At 40.6% G+C, this 12,655-nt stretch overlaps 2 protein-coding genes across 2 annotated transcripts; both read left to right on the plus strand.

The window, feature by feature from the left end:
• The first annotated feature begins 1,285 nt into the window (after positions 1-1,285).
• On the plus strand, positions 1,286-2,664 carry cpi1 (cystatin B). The gene is made up of 3 exons (NM_001124499.2): positions 1,286-1,378; positions 2,172-2,273; positions 2,351-2,664. The coding sequence occupies exons 1-3, from the start codon at positions 1,313-1,315 to the stop codon at positions 2,477-2,479; spliced, it is 297 nt and encodes a 98-aa protein (NP_001117971.1). The 5' UTR covers positions 1,286-1,312; the 3' UTR covers positions 2,480-2,664.
• A 6,290-nt stretch (positions 2,665-8,954) lies between these two features.
• Positions 8,955-11,842, plus strand: LOC110510074 (lipocalin). Its single transcript, XM_090226597.1, has 6 exons — positions 8,955-9,125; positions 9,439-9,578; positions 9,690-9,769; positions 10,760-10,873; positions 11,031-11,132; positions 11,429-11,842. Exons 1-6 carry the CDS (start codon positions 9,030-9,032, stop codon positions 11,446-11,448), a joined length of 552 nt encoding a protein of 183 aa, XP_090082723.1. The 5' UTR covers positions 8,955-9,029; the 3' UTR covers positions 11,449-11,842.
• Positions 11,843-12,655: the final 813 nt, after the last annotated feature.

Below are 12,655 nucleotides of genomic sequence, written 5' to 3' on the forward strand. Positions count from 1 at the left end.
TTATAAAGAATTCTTATCACTTTACAAGGTCCCAGTAACACCTAAAGATTTTGCAATTGTTTTAGATGCCATTCCCTCAGGTGTTGCTCTGTTATTCAGGAACGTGTCAAGACCTGACCCTCAGAGCCTACCTTCTATTGACACTGTTGACTCATCAGTAGGAAAGAATTGTTTGTCTTTTGGTCTATTCAACAACAGAGCGATACGAACCTTGTTTCAGCAGGATGTTGTATACCTTCTGTCATGCCTTATTGGAATGGATTTATTGATAATATATGTTGGAAAAAAGTGTGGATGTTGCCACACACATATCTACTTGTTAACAAAATTAAGGAAGTTTCCTTTAAAATTATTTATAAATATTATCCTGCCAACCACTATATGAAGAAGTTCAAGGAAAACATCAACTCAAATTGCTCCTTTTGTAATGACCACCCAGAAACAGTTTTGCATCTTTTTTGGCATTTTATGCATGTAAGAAAACTGTGGCAAGACATCAGTAGGTTTATAATTGAACACATTTATGAAGATTTTACACTATTGTGAAGAGATGTACTGTTTGGATTCTTTACATACAATAGAACTAAGCGGAAACATTTTTATGTAATTAATTTCATTATTCTTTTGGCCAAATTTCATATACACAAATGTAAATTTACAAACAGAAAACCACATTTTCGTACCCTACAAAAAGAAATTTAACTGTATTTTAAGACGGTTAAATGCTCTACTAACAAAAAAGCTGTTAGAATTGTAAGTATATGCATGTCCCTTAAGGTCCTTGTGTAATTGTAATGTGATATTATACCCCCTAGCTCGATTGTCTATTGTTTGTAATCTATGTATGCTTGTGTTCCCTCATGTTCTTTATGTATTGATTTGTTAATAAAATAATAATAAAAATTATTTAAAAAATAATAATAATAATAAAAATTTAAAAAAAGAGACGCAGCCTCGTGATCGAACCGCCCACTACTGTAGCCGCACCTCCGCCTAAACTATTCTACGGTTGAAGGGGGTTTAGCAAATTTTTATACATGATTAAAAGAGCACCTTTCTGGTCACATATACCCTAAATGACACAATATATGAATTTAAACATGCATTAACTACAAATGTTAAAGCTTGGTTTAAGTGCCCTATGTTTTTCATTATAAGATACAGCGGCTGTTTTTCCACTTCATAAACATAATGGTACCTTCTAAAAAAAACATGACTCGAGTCATGTGATGCGACAATATAAATAAGGAAGTTTAAATCCATGTGTGAAATATTTCAGTCGTAAGTAACTTTCCATCTGCAATTAATCGTAATGAAGTGTGGCGGTACCGCCGAGGCGAAGGATGCCACACCCGAAGTGCAGCAAATCTGCGATGAGGTAAGCATATTTCCTTCATTTATCCTGCATAGTCTAGCTGAGGAACGCTCAACTCCGTTATCGAGGCAGAGTTGAGTATTGATAACTGGTCGCGCGATTTGCTAACAACACTGTTAACATTGGGTTCCCATTCGTTGATTTCTATTTTTACAATAATGTAAACACTTACCTGTACTTAGGTTTGTCTTGCACCACTGCGGTCCTTCAGCGGGGTGCTGAAAGTCATACTTTTAATGAACATTTATCGAATACAACCACCGATTTGTGTTGCTCAACTACGCGCGAGAGTCCCAGTTGTAGTTTACTACTTCAAGGCCGCTACGTCTCCAGTTGATTAAAGCAAATTAAGAAAAAGTCGGTTCTCGAAAAGTATTTATTAAAATTATGAATTTCAGCACCCTGCGGAAGGATCGCAGTTGTACAGGACAAACCTGGATGCAGGAAAGCTTTTTCAGAATCGTCATTATTACTAGTATCGGCTGATGGTGACTCAACGTAGTTGCGAGAATCTCATGACCAGTTATCAATTCTCACCTCCGCCACGATATAGGAACGGAGTTGCGCATTCCTCATCTGTCCCACTGAACATCCTCATCTTTTTAACAGCGTTGAGACTCATACTTGATGAAGGTGTGATCTTAAACCTTTTATTGAATAATAAGCTCTACAGTGTGTATTGTCAACGTTCAATCTATAGGACTGTAGGTGTGCTTGTGCGTAGGCTATATGGAGGAAATGTGAGATGCTGTGGGAACAGCTGAGTCATTGCCTGAGTATTTTTAAATGTTTCTAGATGAAGCCATATGCAGAGGAGAAAGCTGCAAAGAAGTTTGACGTTTTTGCTGCCAAAACATTCACAACGCAAGTTGTGGCTGGGACCAACTTCTTCATTAAAGTGAGTGTTTAATTGTATAAATATCATTTCTAGCCTTTCAGTTATGCAAAAATAATAAATCCATCCTTTTCTCATAGGTCCATGTTGGTGGAGATGAATTTGTGCACCTGCGGGTCCATAGAACTCTACCCCACGCTGGTGGGAAACTGGAGCTTCATGGCGTACAGACATCCAAAGCTCACAATGACCCCATTGGTTTCTTCTGATTACCTGTAACTCCCTGCAGGGGATGCCACACATCTACTCCATGCCTGGATCATGTGTACCCTTGTTTATTATGGTCACCTGTATTGTATACGTCTGTTGGTAAATGTCTGTCTTTTGTACTAAAAGCTGTCTACACCTTCGACTAAATGGCTTTTGCCAGAACATAAATACAAATTTGACAGAAGACTTGTTTTTGTCAATCTGTGGCGGTTAGGAGTGACTAACATGTTTCTCGGGATTGCCTGGTACATTTCGGGGAGGAGCGATTCAGTTGGGTTTGTTTTTCATTTAGAAAAAAAAGTTTAAATCCAGTGCAGTCTCTCAAATAAAGGTCTCCTTAAAATCGGTACAGCTGGAGGAAGTGATTTGACACCCTCGTGCAGTTCTCCTTCCTGTAAAGAAGCCTCTGATTATAGCTCGATACTGTTTGAAAACCTATTTTGCATTTATGAGTGGCACACATACACAATCCAAGTCTCCAGGCGTATACACTTTAACATGTCTCCTCCCCTTCATCTACACTGAAGTGGATATAAGTGGCATCAATAAGGGATTATAGCTTTCACCTGGTCAGTCTGTCATGTAAAGAGCAGGTGTTCTTAAAGTTTGTACATTTAAGTCTCCTATAAACCACCAGATTAAGAGAGTAGGTGAACACCACTAGAATGATCAAATACAATTGTATTTGTCCTATGCGCCGACTACAACTAGCCCTTAACCAACAATGCAGTTTTACAAAAATAAGTAACACCATGAAATTATAAGGCTATATACAGTGCCTTTGGAAAGTATTCAGACCCCTTTTTCCACATTGTTACGTTATTTCTAAAATGTATTTTTATTTTTTAAATTTCTCATCAATCTACACTCAATATCACATGACAAAGCAAAAACGTATTAAAAATTTAAACAAAGAAATGCTTTATTTACATAAGTATTCAGACCCTTTGCTAAGAGTCTCAAAATTGAGCTCCGGTGCATCCTGTTTCCATTGATCATCTTTGAGGTGTTTCTACAACTTGATTGGAGTCCACCTGTGCAATTGATTGGACATGATTTGTAAAGGCAAATACCTGTCTATATAAGGTCCCTCAGTTAACAGTGCACGTCAGAGCAAAAACCAAGCCATGAGGTCGAAGGAATGTGTCGAGACAGCTCTGGGGAAGGTTAAAGAAAAAGATTGTCTGCAACATTAAAGGTCTCCAAGAACTCAGTGGCCTCCATTCTTAAATGGAAGTCTGGAACCACCAAAACTCTTCCTAGAGCTGGCTGCCCGGCAAAACTGAGCAATCGGGGGAGATGGGATAACATTCCTGAAGGACAACCATCTCTGCAGCTCTCCACCAATCAGGCCTTTATGGTAGAGTACCAGACAGAAGCCACTCGTCAATAAAAGGCAAATGACAGCCCGCTTGGAGTTTGCCAAAAGGACTCTCGGATCATGAGAAACTAGATTTATCTGGTATGATGAAACCTGAATGCTAAGTGTGAAGTCTGGAGAAAACCTGGCACCATCCCTACGGTGAAGCATGGTGGTGGGGATGTTTTTCAGGGACTGGGAGACTAGTCAGGATCAAGGCAAAGATGAACAGAGCAAAGTACAGAGAGATCCTTGCTGAAAACCTGCTCCAGAGTGTTCAGGACCTCCAACTGGGGGCGAAGGATAGCCTTCCAACAGGACAACGACCCTAAGCACACAACCAAGACAATGCAGGAGTGGCTTCGGGACAATTCTCTGAATGTCCTTGAGTGGCCCAGCCAAAGCCCGGACTTGAACCCAATCAAACATCTCTGGAGAGAACTGAAAATAGCTGTGCAGCAACACCCCCCATCCAACCTGACAGAGCTTGAGAGGATCTGCAGAGAGGAATGGGAGAAAATACCAAAATGCAGGTGTGCCAAATACAGGTGTGCCAATTTTGTAGCGTCATACTCAAGAAGACTCAAGGCTGTAATCACTGCAAAGGTACTTCAACAAAGTACTGAGTAAATGGTCTGAATACTTATGTCATATTTGAGTTTTAATTTTTAATACATTTGCTAAAGTCTCTGACCTTCCAATAGACGTGTGTGTGTGTGTGTGTGTGTGTGTGTGTGTGTGTGTGTGTGTGTGTGTGTGTGTGTGTGTGTGTGTGTGTGTGTGTGTGTGTGTGTGTGTGTGTGTGTGTGTGTGTGTAAAAGGGGCTGAGTACTTCTCGAATACACTGTACAGGGGGTACCAAGTCATTGTGCGGGGGTACAGGTTAGTCGAGGTAATTGAGAGAATATGTACAGTACCAGTCAAACGTTTGGACACACCTACTCATTCCTGGGTTTTTCTTTAGAATAAAAGTGATGAAATCAAAACTATCAAATAACACATGGAATCATGCGTTAAACAAAATATATTTTAGATTCTTCAAAGTAGCCACCCTTTGCCTTGACAGCTTTGTACACTCTTGGCATTCTCTCTACCAGGTTCATGAGGTAGTCACCTGGAATGCATTTCAATTAACAGGTGTGCCTTCTTAAAAGTTAACTTGTGGAATTTCTTTCCATTTTAATGAGTTTGTGCCAATCAGTTGTGTTGTGACAAGGTAGGGGTGGTATACAGAATATAGTCCTATTTGGTAAAAGACCGAGTCCATATTATGGCAGTCACAGCTCAAATAAGCAAAGAGAAACAACAGTCCATTACTTTAAGACATGAAGGTCAGTCAATACGGAAAAGGTTTAGTCGCAAAAACCATCAAGCGCTTATGATGAAACTGGCTCTCATGAGAACCGCCACAGGAAAGGAAGACCCAGCGTTACTTCTGCTGCAGAGGATCAGTTCATTAGAGTTACCAACCTCAGAAATTGCAGCCCAAATAAATGCTCCACAGAGTTCAAGTAACAGACACATCTCAGCATCAACTGTTCAGAGGAGACTGAATCAGCCCTTCATTGTCAAATTTCTGCAAAGAAAATACACTACTAAATGACACGAATAAGAAGAAGATAATTGCTTTGGCCAAGAAACACGAGTAATGGACATTAGACCAGTGGAAATCTTTCCTTTGGTCTGATGAGTCCAAATTGGAGATTTTTGGTTCCAACCGCTGTGTCTTTGTGCGACGCAGAGTTGGTGAGCGGATGATCTCCCCATCTGTGGTTCCCACCGTGAAGCATGGAGGAGGAGATGTGAGAGTGCTTTGCTGGTGACACTGTCAGTGATTTATGTAGAATTCAAGGCACACTTAACCAGCATGGCTATCACAGCATTCTGCAACGATACGTCATCCCATCTGGTTTGCGCTTAGTGAAGGAAAAGCAGCCAACAAGTGCTCAGCATAACTCCTGCAAGACTATTGAAAAAAACATTCCAGTTGAAGCTGGTTGAGAGAATGCCAAGAGTTTATAAAGCTGTCATCAAGGCAAAGGGTGGCTACTTTGAAGAATCTAAAATTTAAATACATTTTGATTTAACACTTTCTTGGTTACATGTGTGTTATTTCATAGTTTTGACGTTTTCACTATTATTCTACAATGTAGAAAATGGTCCAAATATATAAAAACCCTTGAATGAGTAGGATTGTCCAAACTTTTGGCTGGTATGGAACATGTAGGTAGGGGTAAAGCGACTATGCATAGATAATAAACAGCGAGTAGCAGCAGTCCAAGTAGCCAATTGTTCAGCAGCCTTATGGCTTCAGGGTAGAAGCTGTTAAGGAGCCTTTTGGACCTAGACTTTTTGAAGATCTAGGGGCCCATGCCAAATCTTTTCAGTCTACTGAGGGGGAATAGGTGTTGTTGTGCCCTCTTCACGACTGTCTTGGTGTGTTTGGACCATGATAGTTTGTTGATGATGGGCCACCAAAGAACTTGAAGCTCTCAACCTGCTCCACTACAGCCTGTCAATGTGAATGGGGGTGTGTTTGGCCCTCCTTTTACTGTAGTCCACGATCAGCTCCTTTGTCTTGCTCACGTTGAGGGAGATGTTGTTATACTGGCACCACCCTGCCAGGTCTCTGACCTCCTCCCTATAGCCTGGCTCGCCATTGTCGGTGATCAGGCCTACCACCGTTATGTCGTCAGCAAACTTAATGATAGTGTTGGAGTTGTGTTTGGCCAGGCAGTCGTGGGTGAACAGGGAGTACAGAAAGGGAAAAAGCATGCACCCTTGAATAAGGTTAATGCTGATCGTGATGCTCGTGGTGGCATTGTCTTGCTTACTGAAGCTGGCGAGTATGACATAACATAGTATGCAGCGTGACACTCAAGACATAATCATGTGATTATGATAAGTGTTACAGGATAGGCTACAGAAACAATCTTGAGTGACTCACAGTTGACGGGACTTCCCTGTTTTATATATTTTTTATTTGAAGAAACACAAAGAAACGCAAAACCAAGAAAAAGAGGATGTCATTACCCAGAGGAGTGAAGAAGATTCAAGAAGCCCTGGGGGAGTCATACGTTATAACTTGACTTGTTTGCCTGTGTACTCTTCCTCTCTTTCTCTCCCCCACACCACCACTGTGTTTTCTGGGTGATTCCTTGCATGTGACACTGTGTGGTGATTAAAACTGTATTAAGAATTGAGAGCCTTGATGTTAAAACTGTTACGTTTCATATCCACATTTTTCTCTGTCCTTTCTGTCTGTTTTTCTGTCTGCCTGTCTGGCATTCATCAGAGATTAAAACAACAATTTCTGATCTTTCAATTTAGAAAAAGTTATTGTTAAGGGTGTCTGTAAGACAGGTGAGCATAGTAAAATTGAGAGAAACCTAATGAAGACAACATACACATACTGTGAATGTTTTAGAGTGGACTGTTGTCTGATTAGTTTCCCTCATTTGGTTTCCTCCTGTCCTTTATCCCTACAGTCAGCTATTTATCAGGGATTTTATAAAATATATATATAATTAGGTCAGTGCTTATGTTTGTCCTATTTCACACATGTACACGTGTGTATTAATACGCATATTTAATTTAATTATCAAGCAGAACAGAAGAACCACCAGGATCCGGACCTCGTAGGGTTAGAGTTGAATACCCCTGTAACAGATGTTCTGCTTTCTATCATCTAATGATTCAAAGACTTGTACTCTCCTCTGTCCTCAACTTGAAGAACACCATGTCAATACTGTAGATGGACAGCAGAGGTCCTCTTCCTCATGGAATATGCTACGGTGCGAAGTTGGAGTGAAAAGACTTGCAGTAACATTTTGAAGCTTCTGCAGTCAAACCACAAACTGAGTCTGCCATCTGTCAGTATGAACATAGTGGCACACTATCTTACAGGGATTCAATACAACTGATGACTGTCCATTTTCTTGCTCATAGTACATACTAGTTCATCTGGAACGTAACATAGAAATACCCAAACGTGCAGGTTCAGTCAGTAGACTACAAACCATACATAAGTGGCAACCTTAGGTCAAACTTAACATTTACATTTACAATGACATTTTTTTTGTTAATAAGAGAATGTTCCAGTAAACTATTTTGTCCACTCAATCAAGTGGTTTGATTTTATTTGCACACTTGAATTAAGCACACAAATATTGTCATTAGATACTGAGAACATTTCTTGATTTGATTTCTCAATATTGGACTGATTCATGGTTTCCAAACCACTGTTTCAACTGGCAAGGTATGTGGGTTGCAGGTGTGTCTGTGGCTTTTAGACTTGCCCACACCTGTTTCAGGAGTTCCATCCCAGTATGTCTATCGCCTTACCTTAAGTCCAACAGTCAAAAGAGTGAAACATTTACCACTGGAAAATAGTTTCTTACAACATCTCGTGTTTTACAACTTTTATAAGAATTACTTGCCTGAAGCACTATCCGATTTAAAGGGATAGATCCCCTAAAAAAGATAAGTGGAGAATCATATTAGGTTGTGTTTTGAGGGGACTATACATTTAAAAATGTTGACCTGAGATAAATCAAACTGAGATTGCATGAAGGCTTGCTCTACCTCTTCCAGCAAGGTTTTACACTGATAGTTAGATTTAATATTAAGCCACACACACGCTCGCTCGCACACACACACACACACACAAAGAGATTCAGGGCTTGTGTGTTAGGGGGAGCTCTGTTTACCATCCAAAGTGCTGACAGTTAGTTTTGATTATCTGTTTCCTGCCCACAGAAAGCACTGGAGAGGCAGACACTGCATTGTTCATCACTGTCTTTGTGGGGGATGGGGGGGACGCTGCTCCTGTTTGAACCCATCCCACCTCCAGGGTTCTATAGAGGGAGGAATGACTGGGAGGTCCCGGCCACACCCCCCACAAGCCCCATCTCCACCCGTTGGTATTGTGTGTGTGTGTGTGTGGGTGTGTGTGTGGGTGTGTGGTGTGGTGTGGTGTGTGTGTATGTGTGTCTAGGGGGTGTGGTATAGAGATGGTGACAGGTAGCAGGTTGTGTATGGGAAGGGGGGGGGGGGTTATGTAAGCTCATGCTCTACAGTATATATAGGAGTGAGAGGCAGTGAAGAAAAACAGATCTCCTGTTCTGTCCTCTTCCTCGTACAACCACTTACTTTTGAATTCTTGATACTGACCCTGCTCAGCTGTAGTCATGACGACCATGCTGCTGAGAGCGCTAGGAGCACTGCTCTGCTCCTTGGTTGTCACCGCTGAGGTTCTTCCCCAAGGAGACTTCAATCTACAGGGGGTAAGAGAGAGAATGAAGAGAGGGATTAACAAATCAGGGATACATTGAAAATCAAATGATAAGGACCAAACTAGAGATTATTATAGAGAAAAAATGTACTAAAAAAATACAAAAAAGAAACTGATACAAATGGAAATGATTAAGAGAAATGTGGGAATTCTAGTGACACATTTTCAGATTGAGAATATCATTTGTAAATGATTCAGGGATATTCCAGTATCAGCTCTCACAGATTTAGGATCGAAAAATTCTGTGACCCCACAGACAGGAATGAGAAGGTGTTGTAATCTAATCAGGGCTGGGGTTTTTTCAGGTTGCAGGAAAGTGGTACCTGATTGGATTTGCTACTAATGCCCAGTGGTTTGTCAGCCACAGGGACGGCATGAAGATGGGCACCGCCATGCTGACACCAACTGTTGAAGGAGACCTGGACATGGCATATGCTAGCCTGAAGTGAGTGAGTGAGTGAGTGAGTGAGTGAGTGAGTGAGTGAGTGAGTGAGTGAGTGAGTGAGAGAGAGAGAGACTTTCTGCTGAACCCGAATGAACTGTATTGTCTCTGCAGCACTGATGGCTCCTGCTGGAGAATGAACCACCTGGCTGAGAAGACAAACCTTCCTGGGAAATTCATCTTCAAGAGCCAGCGTAAGTCTAGAACCTACACACATACAGGGCCGGTTATAACCTTTTGCTAAGCGAGATTTGGTTACAGGGCCCACACCTCGCAGAAAAACATTTTAGTGGCCCCCTCTAGACAGTGTAGAGAAACATTCCGTGCAATTCTATACATTTTGCCATGGGGCGAAGAGAAACTGTTGCAGTTTTAAAGTACATTTTCCGCAATTATACACATTTGGCCATGGGGTGGAGAGAAAACTTTGCAGTTTTATAACTAACTTTGTTATGACTTATGCCACATTAATATGGTCTGAGTGAGAATGACTAACAAAATCGATGGGGGCTCCCCAACTGATGATGCACAACCAAATTGCACCTGGTGTATTCTACTATTCTTACCAATGATGTATGTAAACCCTGGATTGCTGATGCTATGTATTAGGCCATGAGAGACTTTGAAGCCACTGGATGGCCATATTGGCACTCCTCAGAAAAGCAGTCCCCCGTAGGAATAAATGCAACAATTACAATTACATGTATTTAAGTGTTTTTGTTGTTGTAGTGGGGACAGTAACATTAGTACTTTCTAAGTATTATATAAAATATTATATAAACTTGTTTTATATCTTTTCAAATGTTTCATTTTTTATGTTTAGCTCACACAATATAGTTTAAAAGTATGCACTAAGGTGTCTGTAATAGAACAAGTGTTTCAAAAGCAAATGTAGACTTTTATAAAAGCCTTTCTATAGCTTCCAAAATATATTTTACAATGGTGGGGGAGTGCCAAGATGGAGACGCGGTGGCTTCAAGACATCGCCCCCTGTCAGTCATCTAGTGTATGAATAAACTGTTTGTTGAGACCCGACTGAGTTCCTAAAAAAACTAACATATGTTGCTTATGCCTGGAACCCTGCTCATATATATATATATATATATATATATATATATATATATAGACACACACACACAAAAAAAATGTGTGTGTCTATTCATCTTCTATTCACCCCTCTCTAGGCTGGAATAATGAAAATGACATGCGTGTCGTTGATGTTAAGTATGATGAGTACGCCCTCATTCACACCATCAAGACCAAGGGAGGTGTTTCAACTGTGCTCAACAAACTGTATGGTAAGTTCTTTTCCACTCCTCTGTTAATTCCTATAACTCAGTCTCATTTTGTCACTATTTTTCCCCCATAATTTGTTAGCAATCTTGCGTAATAAATTGTATTGTATCCTTCATAGTATATTTAGTCTGCCATGTTCTGCATGTGTGGTGTCTACAGCCCGCGGGACAGACCTGAGCCCTGACCTGCTGCAGAAGTTTAAGCAGTTCTCCCTGGACACTGGCATTCTGCCTGAGAACATTGCTATCCTCCCCAAAAACGGTTAGTCCCATTTATGTTTGTGACGTGTATTTAAGGGTTCTATTAAATCCATATTGCGGAAGTTCAGCGTTACAGCGTGGTTGAAATTTAAAGGCAATGTTCCTGAGTTAGCGGAGACTGCATTTCATGGTGCATATGTAACCGCTGCATATGTCTGCTCAATCAGATTTACCTTAACATTTCCAGCCTGCAATCTGTAATGCTTCAGCGGTACCGGTTGAATAGAGCCCTAAGTTGAACAATATTTATGGTTAGAAGTGTGGAATGTCTCAGGCCTTCTTTCGCTCTTTCTACAGATGAGTGTCCCGCTGCGTAATTTCATCGATGCTCATCACTTCCAAAGCGTCCTCCCTTGATCCTTCTGCATGGCTTTGCTACTTGATGGGTAGGCAGACACATGGCAACTGTGGCAACCAAGAACCACCTTAAGCTGCAGTGACCCATCTGGTTCCGCCTTAACCTGCAGCTACGCTACATTACCCACTGAAGCCTAGTTTTCCACTTCCCCGATTTGTTCCAATAAAATACTGTCTGGTGCTTTATCAGTTTGTCAGGCATCCTACTCTTATATATGACGGTATTTAATACCTCTGATCCTAAGTAATATAAGCTGCTTTAGAAGTCTGATCACATGTATGCCCTATTGTAAACCCAGCTGTAAAATAAAATGTTATCCTACTCCTTGCAGTTACACACAGGGCCTTCAGAAAGTATTCACACCCGTTGACTCTTTCCACATTGTGTTGTGTTACAGCCTGAATTTAAAATGGATTACATTGAGATTTTGTGTCAATGGCCTGTGGTGGATAAAGTTACCCAATTGTCATACAGATCAGAGGCAATAGGGATGACCTGGGATGTTCTCTTGATAAGTGTGTGAATTGGACCATTTTCTTGTCCTGCTAAGCATTCAAAATGTTACTAGTACTTTTGGCTGTCTGGGAAAATGTATGGAGTAAAAGGTACATTATTTTCTTTTGGAATGTAGTGAAGTAAAAGTAGTCAAAAACATAAATAGTAAAGTACAGATAACCATAAAAATGACTTTTTAAAGTATTTTTACAACACTGACTGTCCTACACACAATACCCCATAATGTCAAAGTGGAAATATGTTTTTAGAAATGTCTTGAGTCAATAAGTATTCAAGCCCTTTGTTATGGCAAGCCTAAATAAGTTCAGAAGTAGAAATGTGCTTAACAAGTCACATAAGTTGCATAGACTCACTCTGTGTGCAGTAATAGTGTTTAACATGATTTTTGAATGACTACCTCATCTCTGTACCCCACACATCTGTAAGGTCCCTCAGTCGGGCAGTGAATTTAAAACACAGATTCAACCAAAAAGACCTCATCAGTAAATGGCAAAACAATTAAAAAAGCAGACATTGAATATTCTTTTGAGCATAGTGAAATGATTAATAGCACTTTGGGTGGTGTATCAATATACCCAGTCACTACAAACATACAGGCGTCCTTCCTAATTCAGTTGCCGGAGAGGAAGGAAACTGCTCAGGTATTTCAC

This window comes from Oncorhynchus mykiss, chromosome 29 (genome assembly GCF_057628025.1).
Source record: "Oncorhynchus mykiss isolate SJ-2025 chromosome 29, ASM5762802v1, whole genome shotgun sequence".
NCBI classification, from domain to species: Eukaryota; Metazoa; Chordata; class Actinopteri; order Salmoniformes; family Salmonidae; genus Oncorhynchus; species Oncorhynchus mykiss.